This window comes from Danio rerio, chromosome 5 (assembly GCF_052040795.2).
Source record: "Danio rerio strain M-AB ecotype USA chromosome 5, GRCz13ab, whole genome shotgun sequence".
NCBI classification, from domain to species: Eukaryota; Metazoa; Chordata; class Actinopteri; order Cypriniformes; family Danionidae; genus Danio; species Danio rerio.
In genome coordinates this window covers 38,752,975-38,767,021 of record NC_141025.1, presented here as the reverse complement: position 1 = coordinate 38,767,021, position 14,047 = coordinate 38,752,975, and the positions used below count along the sequence as shown (strand labels likewise).

General features: G+C 35.4%; 1 protein-coding gene and 1 non-coding gene across 5 annotated transcripts in view; one reads left to right on the top strand and one right to left on the bottom strand.

Annotated features, from left to right (window-relative positions):
- Positions 1-14,047, bottom strand: part of ltbp3 (latent transforming growth factor beta binding protein 3) — a 67,487-nt gene that overhangs the window by 8,402 nt on the left and 45,038 nt on the right. For all 4 annotated transcript variants that reach the window (XM_087252367.1, XM_087252368.1, XM_087252366.1 and 1 more), the window contains 10 exon segments: positions 13,844-13,972; positions 13,086-13,205; positions 10,843-10,965; positions 10,518-10,640; positions 6,892-7,011; positions 6,675-6,803; positions 3,588-3,749; positions 3,416-3,499; positions 3,203-3,331; positions 1,696-1,833 (listed from right to left, as the gene is read on the bottom strand). In XM_087252367.1, coding sequence (XP_087108493.1) covers positions 1,696-1,833; positions 3,203-3,331; positions 3,416-3,499; positions 3,588-3,749; positions 6,675-6,803; positions 6,892-7,011; positions 10,518-10,640; positions 10,843-10,965; positions 13,086-13,205; positions 13,844-13,972 — 1,257 coding nt within the window.
- Positions 1,539-1,611, top strand: trnam-cau (transfer RNA methionine (anticodon CAU)). Its single transcript has one exon. It is a non-coding gene; the product is annotated as a tRNA-Met (tRNA).

Below are 14,047 nucleotides of genomic sequence, written 5' to 3'. Positions count from 1 at the left end.
AATAGCAGATTACTTAGATATGATTGAGCCCAGGGCTCCCGGCTGGTCAATGAGCATGCAATGGGGTACGAGATCAGGTAGTTCTCGAGAGCTCCCCCTGGTAAAGGACAAAAAGGGGGAGATGGGGTGGATGGGGGATGCTTAAAAATTAAGATAAAGGAGTTATGCTAGACAGCCAATTTATAGTGAGTTTGGAAAAATCTGATTGGCTTATCGATGATTACGGATAAGAGACCAGCCGCGATCAATCATATCACATGCTCCTCTCAAAATTAGTTTGTGAAACTTAACTTTGTTGCTTTTGTCATAAGTAGTAGTAGTAGTGGTGGTAGTATTAAAGGTGGCCTAAGCAATATTTGTAAAATAGTTTTGACCATGGTGTCAGACCAAGTTCTTAAACACTAGCAGCCTATCAGCACTAAATTGTGTGTCTAGGTTCTTTCAGATAAGGTGTCCACATTTAATTTAATTTATGGTTTATTTATGTTGGTAATTTGACAGCAATATAGTAACAGTAGTTACTATCTTTCAAATAAAATATTTGTTGCTAGATATAATTATATCAAGCAACAATATCAAGCAATTATATTTATTGATATAATTATATCCAAAATAGATGACAGCAATAGCCATTGCTAAATGCCCCGCAGGTCTATTTGTGAAAACCTTTTATATAAGGTCAATTGAAGGTTTTTATGTGTTCATCATGGTTAAAGTTTATATAACTAATTGAAGGTGAATAATTAGTGAGTAACCTATAAGGGCTTATCTACCCCTTAAACTAATATATATATATATATATATATATATATATATATATATATATATATATATATATATATATATATATATATATACATACATACATAATTAACTATTTAGGGCTTTCAAACTAAATAAAAATAATTGATTAACTAAAACGTATGTTACATTTTAGATGTTGATGTACTATAACTGAAATTTCATGATTCAATGATGTAGGATAAGAATGAAATTTTAAGTTGTTAAAATCAACTGTGAGTGTTTTCCATGATTTGCCCATACTGTTAATAGGTTTCAGCATTTATGTAACTACGATTATTGTTCCTACAATATGTTATATTGTTATAATGTAATGTCATTGTTATTGATAACTAAGCTGAATTAAATGGCATAACGAGTCATTAAATGAAATAAAACACAAAATTAAGTATTGTCAGCTGTGACAAGTCATATTTTATGCCTTTGTTGCACTACGTTGTCTTGACAATTAAATCATTTTTAAATAAAACAGAATTTTGTAAAAATGGAATTGGATTACAATCATAACAGTAAAAAAATTCAAAAAAATATTTTTAATGTTTTTCATAATTGATGCAAGGAAGGGCTAATAATCATAGTACAGATTTCAAAAATGGGTAAGGTGCTGTTGGAAAACGGGTGTGTTTGTGTTGGCCCTTTTAATTATCAACATTGTTTGGCAAAATTAGCTCAGTGCTATCGTTTCTGACAGGATTCCCGTAACTATGTAAACTGTTCTGTGTTCCACTGATGTCACAGCCTCGTTGGCGCAGTAGGCAGCGCGTCAGTCTCATAATCTGAAGGTCGTGAGTTCGAGCCTCACACGGGGCAGAAGTTTTTTTCCTCATGAATGCACATCAACTGGTTTTTAGTTGAGTCTGACACTTGATTACAAACACATACCTATAATCATACCTATAATTGTGGGAAAGACACACTTCTTGTTATAGGCATCAGGCACCCAGGGTGGGTCACAGACGCAGTAGAATGAGCCTCGAGTGTTCACACAGTGACCATTGATGCACAGTGACTCATCATGACATTCATCCACATCTACAGAGGGACAGAGAGAGAGAGAATCTTGTAAATTGACTTTTTATTGTGTTTGAAGTGGACAAATATGAAAGATTTAAGGTTCATTGATGCATTTAAGTGTCAAATACACATGCAGTCGCTGTGACCTTCTACTGCTCCCTAGTGGAAGAAACAAAAAAAAAGAATTCTTTCTGCCACTAGTAGGCAGTACAACAGCAAAGAAAACTTGAATTTCAATACCATGGGTCTCAAACTCAATTTCTGGAGGGCCTTGAGCCAACTTCTGCAGTTTTGTGCCAACCCTAATCAATGTGTTCAAGACTACCATAGACTATTAAGCAGGTGTGAGTTGGAGATGGTTGAAGCTAAACTATGCAGAACTGCAGCCCTCCAGGAATTAAGTTTAAGACTTCCTAACTAATTTATTTCTCTGTGTTTTAGAAAAATCTGTCAAATTGTAAACTATTACAATACAAAACAAACAAAAAAAAATGAGCAGACAAAGGATTTACAATAATTATTTAATAATTAACAAATTATCATTGCATTCATTGTAGAAATATTGTGTTTATACACTGCTGTTCATAAGTATAAGGTAAGCAAGTAATCATTTTGGTTTGAAAATGTGTCACAAGCCTTTATAAATATAATTATAATGTCATGTTTTAATTTAATAGCAAATCTCTTTAGTGTTGCCAAGAGATCCTTCAGAAATCATTATTCTATGCGGATTTAGTGCCCAAGAAACATTTCTAATTTTTACCAATGTTGAAAACAGTTCTTCTGCTTAAAAGATTTGCATACACAGGGTTTCAAATATAGGACCACGAAGAATGAAATTGTTAGGAATTTTCAATGGCCCAGCAGAAATTTTTTTTTGCCCCATATTTTAAATAATATGTCAAACAAGCAGACCTTAGTTGTGTACGTACACTTTTGTTCAACATAACTTAAAAAAAAATGTGCACACAGACTACAGATATGTTATTAGTTATGAGTAGTTTTGCTAAAGGTTTTATTGAGATGTGTTGTTTGTGATTGGATGTGTGTTGGATCGATTGGGTAGCTTTACATAAACAAAGGAAAATTAGGAGCCATTTAAAATCATTTAAGACAATATTTCAGTGAGTTTAAGGCATAACATTTTTTTCAAAAAGTTTTTAAACCTTAAGACATTTTAAGACTTTTTGATACCCCGCAGATAATCCTGATACATTTTTCAGGATTCTTTGATGAATAATAAATTCAAAAGGTCAAACATTAATTTGAAATAAAATGTAAAATAATGTCAATTAATGTGGTAAATTATTTGTAAATATTGCTGTCACATGTCTCAAAAAAAGAGTCTATTGTGTGTATTTGTGTGTGTGTGATTTTTTTTTTTTACCGATACATTCCAGTAGATTGCTGTCATAGTAAAATCCCTGTTGGCAGTAGCATTCAAAGCCAGGCTGTGTGTTCATACAGCGTCCCTCCTTACAGATCTCATTTGAAAACAATACACACTCATCGATATCTACAAAGAGATTGAGAAAGAGTGATATATCACATGTATGTATTTGTGCATATTAATACACATACTTTAAGCATGCACCTATACCTCTGTGTGCCACAAATCCATATTCTATCTTTTCCTGGTCATGGTAAAACCCTCTGCCAATCGGACAAAGAGAGTGATACTCCGCTGAAAATAACACATAGCTTACATCAAACTGGTGAACCAATCTACCTTTTGTCATATAATAAATCCAAACATTTGTCAGAAATCGAACCTGAACGGTAGACAGGACAGGGGTAGATTTCACAGTGATCCCCCCATCCCACGCCGATAGAGCAGCAGCACTCCTGCTTGGTGACATTGGTTGCCAGTACGCTATCACAGAACACGGTGTCGTCCAGATTTAAGTAGCACTCCTTCTTATCACTCTCAATCTCTGTTTGGGTAAAACAAACAGACTAGTGTTATTAAACATGTAAGTCAATACTTACACTTTAAAAGTAAAAATACCAGCCTTTTTTCAGCCATTACCTTACCGAATGAAGAGTTCGAATGCTTATGCATATGTAAATGTTTCATTTTATAGTGTTTATTGCAGTGTTCAGAATTGTAGCCAATCAGAGACGTGCTTGGTGAGAGTGTGAATGCAAGGGCCAATCAGAGATGATTAAATTTTGGTCTGAATTGTGCTCTTTAGAATGTTTTTACTTACTTCATGATTTCATCAATTACCTGTATGCAGATGTAAACAGAAGATTTGGACTGCATGGTAATCTACTACTGAATAAGTTGTTATGCATGTTTATAATTTTTAAACCATGGGGTTCTCAAACTTTTCAGCCCGCGACCCCCAAAATAACAATTTCAGTGACTCACGACCCCCATTTTTCTCTTAAGGTGGATATAAATATACAAACGTTGCACACACAACTGTAGACATTTATAAACATGAGCATATTGACAACACAAAACAGCAACAGTTTAATAACCAAATAATTTTAATAGTCATTTATTAATTTGATTTAATATTAACCTCAAATATCTTACTTTTAATGTAATAGAGTGCCATAAAGGTTGTCAGAAAGTTTAACCTCGCTTTATAAATCAATCTGCTGCAGCTGACCCTATTGCTGTGTGCACCCCAGGGGTCACAATCCAATGGAAAAAAATTGAAGGGCTGATTAATTTTTATTTGTATGTGGTTTTTGTTGTTTCTTTAACGTAACTATTAACTATCTTCTGTGGGTTATGAATAAAATAGAAGAATTTTAATAGTTTAATCAAATTTATTTAGGTCTCACTTTATATTAAGTGTCCCAAACTTCTATGTACTTACATCAAAAAATAAATACAATGTACTTACTGTGTTTATAATGTATTTGAGAACACTTGTGGTGCTTTTGAGTTGGAATAGAGGTTGGGTTATGGACAGGTTTGGTGGCATGGGTAGGTTTAAGGGTGGGTTAATGTGTAAGGGATGGTCAACAGTGTATTTACAAATGTAATTACAAAAGTTAATAACAGATGTATTTACATACATGTATTTAATCAAGCGTAAGTACACAGTAAATACATGTATTTACACAATAAGTACATTGCAACAAACTATTAGTTCCTATGTAAGTACATATTAGTTAAGGCTACTTAATATAAAGTGGGACTTTTATTTGAGTTTTGGAAATCACCAATTCACCTCGTCATTGTCCTGCAACCCCTACTTTGGCAACCACTGTTCTAAACAATGGAAAACGGTGTGTAGGCTGCCAAACAACTGCAACATTTTACAAACTGACTTCAATAGGTTCCCCTCTGCTTGATTTGTAACATTTTTGCTATCTTTTAGAACTTTTAGAACTGATTAGTAAGGGCCAAAAACATGATAATAATTGAACATTTTTAGCAGCAGTAATCAGCTATTATAAATTTTGCATTCTTGTCATGGATGTACAGAATTATGTATTATAACACTGTTATGTCAAGTTATATTCACCAGAGCCCTTATTTAGCTAAGTTTAAAGAGGTCTTATTATGCTTTTTCACATTTTGAAAGTTAGTCAGTGTGTAGTCTGTGTGTTTGTGCATAGAATATCTAAAACCTAACAAACTTAAAGTCTTGAACAAACTTGAACGGGAATATTCTATTCAAAATTTTATAATGTTTCTACAATGAACAGCTCATTTGGACTAAAAGCTTAGCCTAAATCCCACCTATGGAAATTTGAATGGTTAAGGCAGGGGAGGGGCAAAATAACAACTTTGCTACTTTGATATGTCTTGCTAAAACTTATATGCAAAATTCTGCGTGATCCTCTCGACTAATATACTCAGCTCAAATATTTGATATTCCAATTTTCAAATATGTGTAAGAACACAAATTTTGTTGTTTAAACATCTGAAAAATGATCATATTAGTTGATCCAAGACTTATTTGGAACTGCCATGTTAGTCTGCACTGTAGTGGAGAGATTATACCTGCTGGATCTACAACAAACACGTCAATTCATCAACTTCTCACTCAATACAAAACACTAAGTGGCTGTTTTACTGGGAGAAGAATAAAGTAACAATTCTAGCTGCCCAAACATAGTGTATCTGTTGTGAATATTACACATTACAAATTATGTGTAAAATGAATTATCATTGATTAGGTGTTACATTTTACAAGCCATAAATGGTTTGTTTTGCTAGCAAACAAATATATTCAAATGCCTGCAACCCAAAACAAGCATTATATAATTAGAAACACTGATAAGTTTTTCAATGTGCTTGTCTCTTTCTTGTTTAGCGCCAGCCTCCCCAGAACAGATGTAACTTGTTGCTTTAGCAACTGAAACTGAAAGCACTGAAACACTGTTTAAGCTGTTCGCCAATCACAACGACATGGGAGAACTAAACAAGCCCAGAACTATTCCAGCCATTTGTGCCAGACCAGGGAGAAAGATATTGTAATAATGTAAATTATGTGAAAAATCATATGTTTTCCAAAGCATGTTCTAATACACCCCTCAGACAGAATGAAGACTTTGTATAAGAGCATAATAGGGCTCCTTTAACACCCCTATATATATAAAGGATAATTTGAGCAAATCAGTTGCATTCTATAGATCACAGTTTGTTCTGTGTGAGCTCTACATGCTTAAAATTGACATCTTTATAAACATGATGTAAATCTGTCAGTCCAGGAGCTTGTAAATTTATTTGAGTGATATTAGCTTGATTGATTGTATTGCCTTTTATTTTCCAGACTCCAACTGCAAAGCTTCAGGAGGAAAATTTTACTTGCATTTATGCAGACTACTGATATGCAGGCGCTGTGCTAACACACTCTCAAAAAACATAAATGAACGAAGCCAGCTCTTACTCTCACAGCTGTGTTTGTCTTCAGACAGTCTGAAACCATCGTTGCACACGCACACGTATCCACCTTGTCGGTTTTCACATACGCCGTGCGGCTGACAGAGTCTCCTCTCCCCATCACACTCATTTATGTCTGAGAAGGGAACAGTGAACAAGGGTGAATAAGAAGGCCAAGACTGAGAGGAGGAATTGGCTGATGTAAAAAGTGTGAAATCCCAAACCCTTGCAGTGGCGCCCATTCTCGAGCGTGTATCCTTTCTGGCACTCGCAGCGGTATGAGCCCATCGTGTTGATACAGCGCCCTCGCTGACAATTGGCAGCTCGTTTACACTCGTTTATGTCTATATATATATAAAAAAAAAAAAAAACAACAACATGCTTATTCTGACCTACATGTTTTTTTAAATGGCACCTATGATGAAAATCCTCTTTTGCAAGCTGTTGGACAGAACTGTCTGTATGTATTTTAATTTCCTGACGTTAAAATAGGACTCAAATCCCAGTGATTTTGAGGCCCACCACAACATGGCGTAGGAGTGCGATTTCCCCGCCCACCAAATTGATTGACAGGAGCCCTGTTTTTATAATAACATGCACACACATGAAAATAGTTTCTAGTTTTGTGTGTGTACTGCAAACGGCATTTGTGTGTGACTCATCATTTCAGAAAGACTTGACTAAACTCCAACACAAATACATCAAATAAACTTACTTTGTATTTTTGACTAGTGAGTTGTGTTTCAGCTTCATCTGAGTCCGTCTCTATCACTGACTGCTGTTTATCTGATGTAATGCAGGAGAAGTTGACATGCACGTGGGAACAGTGAGCGGGAAAAAGCAGCTCATTTGCATTTAAAGCCACAGGCTACAAAAACAGCTATACTCTACTCAGACAGCAAAACTGGCAAATTCTGGAGGCTATAATAAATTATCTGATAGGTGTTTTGAGCTTAAACTTTACAGACACATTCTGGAGACACCAAAATCTTATCTTACATCTTGTAAAAGGGGTCAAATATGTGCTCTTTAAGTATCTAAACTAATATTTTTATATATTTTAAACAGTTAATGACCAATGTGTAAAACTGAGGAGCATGATATAATATATATATATATATATATATATATATATATATATATATATATATATATATATATATATAAAGGTTGTCACGATCCTCCAAATCCTCGATTCGATTACATTTTCGATTCTAAAGTCACGATTCGATTCAATTTTCGATTATGAATAATTAATTAATTAATAACGAATTAATTATTTGTAGCTTACTGTTTAAACTACCTGACTTGCATGGTCTTTCTTTTACCCATAAACAAATCATACAGTAAATGAATAAAGGTAAGTTACACACATAATTACAACCTGTCAATCACTTTTTTCTGTAGGACTTGTGAATAGGCAGTGATCTTTGTCGTTATAATGGCGTCGGTAAAAAAGGTGCACAACCAACAGAAACCAGCCAACAGCATCTGAGGTGTTCGCTAAAATAACTAAGTACTTGTGTGAAAGTAAAAGATGGAAGCAGTGTACTGACTCGCTGACTGCCTTGACCCGCTGTCTCGAGCGCATGACAATGGGTGTGCGTCTGTATCTGTGTGTGAATGAGTGTGTGTGGTCACGTGATGTGTGTTTTCAGCGGTAGTGAGGAAGGAGGGCTGCTCAGAAATGCTTCACACCACTGTGGATGTGGATCGTTGTCGTTCTAAAATGCCATTTAAAAACAAAGACATATTAGTGTAAACAGGGCCTAAGTGTGTATTTTTCACGAGCGGATTTGCAACGTTTGCGGGGCGGAGGATCGCGATGCGCCCATCGTCTATCATCCCAACCATAATACGTACATAACAGAGCTTGCAAACTGTGTTTTTTTTGTCGACAACACGAACGGTGTCAACATAACTAACTGGAAATCCAAAATACTTCCACACCGGCGACTTCATTGAAAGAGGAGAGGATTTAAGCTCTGTCGACGGGTCTCCTGCGTCTGCAGTTTAACAAGCACTTCAACAAGCCTGTTTTTTTCCCGCTTGGCAAGCCAAGCTAACGTGACATGGGGGCGTGGCAGCGTCGACGATTCTATTTTTAGATTCGATAATCGAAGTTGAACATAAATTTCGATCGATTTTGATTAAAAATATATATATATAAATATATATATAGCAATGATATCGCTATAATAGTATATGAGATATTCATATCGCAGTGAAGTATAATGAACTCATTTTATGTGCCAAGCATTTGTGTGCTGCATAGTTTATGTAAATCTGACCAATCAGATGGGACTTAATATCTTTGTACCTGACACCCCAGTAGGCGCTATTGTTCTATTGGATAGATGGGGTAATTTTATTGAGAGTTGAAAATAAATATGGAAATAGTGACAAGCTAAGAAAAAAGCTACAGCAAATAAAATTCCGAATATCAGCTGACGTTTTCAGTCATTCTTTGGATTCTATTTTAATGATCTAGGCACAGAGTCTAAAGAGCAGGGTGCAAAAGCATTAAGGGCATGTCCAAATCTACTTTTGCTTTTTTAAGGATGGAAAAATAGGCTCTGCGCCACGGCGCATTGTCTAACAGGGTCGTGCTTATTCTCTTAATGAGTTATGGGTGTGTTTTGAGAATAAACCAATCAGAGTCTCATCTTCCATTCCCTTTAAGAGTCAGTTGCGTCACCATGGTGCATTTGCTATTTACATGGTGGACTTTAAAAGTGGAAAAACTGAATGCTTTTAGTCATTTTTTTTAGTCATTTAGCTTTTCAACTAACGCTTGCACTGGACTAATGCTTTTTTTAATTTACAAAAATTTATTATATCTAGGTAACTATTACAGTATATTGCAAGAAATATACTGCTCAATAGGCGAGGCAGTGGCGCAGTAGGTAGTGCTGTTGCCTCATAGCAAGAAGGTCGCTGGGTTGCTGGTTCGAACCTCGGCTAAGTTGGCATTTCTGTGTGGAGTTTGCATGTTCTCCCTGCCTTCGCGTGGGTTTCCTCCGGGTGCTTTGGTTTCCCCCACAGTCCAAAAAACATGCAATTGTTTGTAGTGTGTGTGTGTGTGTGTGTGGATGTTTCCCAGGGAGTTGTGGGGTTGTGGCTGGAAGGGCATCCGCTGCGTAAAAACTTGCTGGATAAGTTGGCGGTTCATTCCACTGTGGCGACCCCATATTAATAAAGGGACTAAGCCGACAAGAAAATGAATAAATACTGCTCAATAATTTCATTATCAAAATACTCGTCAGCAGAATTGCATATTTTCTTTGAATAATAAATAAATAAAGTATAATCACAATAATTTGGAGCCACACTGTGATATTACAATATGTTTACAATTTAAGATTAATATTTAAGTCTTAAGATTTGGCACAAAAAGTAACACTGCACAAAATTGTACCTGTGTCTTCTGTAAATGATGGTAAAATGTATGATACTTGTTATTCTAAGTCCAGATAAACAAATTCACATTGTAATATAAAAACTAAATATTTATATATTTCAACCTATAACACTTCTACTGTTTTTGTGGTTAAACTTTAGGACCCCACAGGTCTTTCACTATTGTAAATCTGTCTTATAAATATACTTAGTTCTGGTTCTGAATGAGGTCATATTGGAATCTGTGTTGATCCACAACGTAACTGTCTTTGACATCTGTCAACTCTGTCAACCCAAAATCTACATACTAGCAGTGCAAATTGTGACAAAAAATCATGCATTTTATCTTAATATAGCTTGTGTTTTTTTCTTGTAGGGTATATGGACATTGCAGTATCATGTGCAGTAGTAAGTTCATACATGTTGCAGTGTTATAAGATATATTCCTGACCTTCACAATGGCTTCCTTCTTGCGTAGGCTGATAACCAGCATAACACTGGCAGCGAAATGACCCGTCAGTGTTGATGCAGTGACCATTAGCACACAACCGGTTATCCTGACACTCATTGATGTCTGTGGGGAGACAAACAGACACATATCCTCAACATAACATGCAATTTCAAATCTCTGTTTGTGTAATGGTTGGAAGCTTCCTTTACATTTATTCTCTTTAGAATGAACTTGTGCAGGAAGTAATGAAATCTAATTTAGACTGATTCAGAACAATAAGATGAAGTTTCCTTGTGTTTAGTTGTGTTGGCGCTGTGCCACTGACCTCTGCAGCCTTTCCTGTTAGCCTCGGGCAGAAAGCCCTCATTACACAGACATCGATAAGATCCTGCCAAGTTCTCGCAACGGCCGTTTAGACACACACCGTGCTTCTTGCACTCATCGATATCTGAGAGAGAGAGAGGCAGTAAGATTACACCATCGATTTACACATTTATTTTATTTATTTGTCAAAAACATGATGTGTAATGTGGCTGTGTGGACATAAACAACATCTCTGAATGTAATAAACTCAAAGTTCAATGCAAAGGATGACATTGGCTTTTAAAGAGTTAGCTTAGCAAAGCCTATATCGAATAAAGTTTTGGGGACTCCAAGAAAACACATCCAGGTTAATGATGCAATTACACTGCAGAAAATGAGCAGCGAAAGAGGTTTGGTCACAGAAGCGTTGTAACATTAGATAAAACACCATCTAAATGTTGCTGTTTTCATAGTGCTTGTTCTGTTTCTGTGTTTTGGTTTCCAAGAGACATGACACAAGGAGAAGTGCTTATTTAATATTTGTAATTAGGTTCCAGAAAATTATATAGCTCTATGTGCAAGGCATTTTACAAAGGACAGTTTTCAGGATCTCTCCCAGTTCATTATTGGATTTGGCCAAAAACTTCTCCTTAAAGAAGGAGCAGTTCCAGTGGTGACAGAAGACGCTGTAGATTGTGAGCCATAACCTGTGAATGTTTGTATTTGTTAAAATTAATATTTTACATGCATACACTGTAAAAACAATCCATTGTTTTACTTTTTTCCAGCAGCTGGGGTGTTAAATAACATGGCCGTTAAATTACAGACATTTATCGTAAAATAACAGATGTTAAATTACAGAAATTTCCTTAAATTTCCAGTAAATTTCTGTAATTTACTGCTTGTTATTTTTACGGTAAATGTCTGTAATTTACCGGCCATGTAATTTAACACCCCAGCAGCTGGAAAAAACAAGAATAAAAAAAACAGATTTTTTTACAGTGTAGTTTCTAGCATTATGTGTATTAGGGCTGCACAATATATCATTTCAGCATGGATATTGCAATCCGTATCTGCAATAGTCACATTGTAAGATATGCAATGTTGTTTCTGAATCATAGTAGACCAGGAGTTACAGAATTGTATTTAATTATTTTATTTACATGGAATACAAAAAAAAAATCTAAATAAATTCTTACTTAGGATTTTTGCATAGTTTCTATTCCAAATATCTACATTTCAAAGTGAAATTAAGGTTATTTAATTTACCACACTGGCAGATAATTTTGATTGTTTTACAAAAAAAACTCTTACATAACAAAACATTTGAAAATTTTTAGATTTTTGGACTAGAAGTAAGAAAAGCATTTTTTGCAGTGTGGTTATTCAATTCCTGTACCTGAATACTGTTAGACTCCTCAGAAAACTGTCTAATACTGCTATTCAACTATCTTGTGACACTATTCATAATCGCAATATTTAAAGCAGAATAATAAAATAACATTAATGGGGTTTATTTCAACAAGGATGAAAACAAGTGAAAAGTCTTTGACAATTCGGCTACAAACAAATTCATATTTATCCAGCAACTCCCTCTAACCCACAATCTTCACCAACGCGTGCAATGTCTCTCTATTCGGCCATCTTTCGTCCTTTCACAAAAGAGATTTGAAGATTGAATTGAATATTATGTATTACTTACAGAACACGTTTAACCCATATATAGGGGAATTAAACTTGTCAAATCTTATTTTAGAGACCTGACATGACCAAACTGTTTACACTAGATGCTGATTTGCTAGTAGGAGGCATTAAGCTTCCTCGTAATGTAGAGCCGATCTGCGAATCACAACACATTAGGTTAACTGACCAATGGGAGCAGAGTGCAATAGTCGTTTTCCTGTTAGCTGAGTAGCAGTATCAAATTAAGGGAAGACATGGGAAAAAATAAGGTGAATTTTTACAAATGAAGCATGAGCACACACTGTTTTGCACCCCAAAAACACAATCAAGCCTTTAAAAAATCCTTTAAAACAATTTTCTACTTAAATTATTTTAGTTTCTTTGTTAAATAGAAAGTTCAAGAGAAGACACTTTATTTCAAATAGAACTCATTTGTAAGACTATAAATGACCTTACTGTCACTTTTGATCAGTTTAAAAAGGCATGTGTTTAGTCCTCTTCATAAAATGAGGCTTCTATGTATACACTGTATCTATGTATATGGCCTCAGCCATATCTTTACGTGCATGTATGTATTCATACCATGACACACTCCTCGCTCTGCCCGGTATCCGGGTTGGCAGGGTAAACACTCATAGGACCCAAGGGTATTTTCACACTGTTCATTAGGACAGATATCCGGTTCCAAACATTCATTGATGTCTGTGTTAGAGAGACAGCAGCATTAAAGGCAATGAGTTAATAACATCCATTTAAAACACACACTGCTAATAAAACTAAGATAAAATGTAATGTCACCAAATACATTATGGGTCTTTTTTAAACACATGGTCTAAAGTGCATGGTGCAGGTGCACTTAGAATGTGTCTGATTTCACTTATGCTACTTTAATGATGGGAAAAATGGTCAGTGCATGCCCAGAGCATGGTCTAAAAGGGTGGTTCCTATTCTCTTAAAAAGTAATGGCTGTGAATTGGGCAGACTGTTCAAGAAATCAATCAGAGTCTCACGTCATGGCGAAATTTGCAAGAGCAAAGACAGAATGTTTCTCCAGAGGGGAAATGGAAAAGCTTGTGCTGCTGTACATCCTTTTGTGTGTCGTGGATAAGCCCATAGGCACATATTAATCACACACCCTTAAAATAAGTGTAAAAAATAAAGCACGATATAGCAACATAATAGATATACAAAGTGCAACAAATGAACAATGCACTCATTTTCAGACCAGCTGGTGCTGAACGGGAAAATGTTAACTGAAACAAAAAGCTTTCATCGCACAGAGTATATAATAGAGTCCTATGTGTTTTGTGTCTATGCACAATATTGATGTGCGTCCTCACCTTCACAATGTGGTGGTTTCTGGATTTTTTTTCGGAAGCCTGGGAGACATTCACACTTATAGGAACCTTGCTGATTAATGCATTGTCCTCCTACTCCACAGATTTCTGTGTTTAAGCACTCATTTATATCTAAAAACATGCACAAAAACAAGTGTTGGTCATTGATATGGCCATATATTTAGTAGATGTCCACTGCCTTTGAAC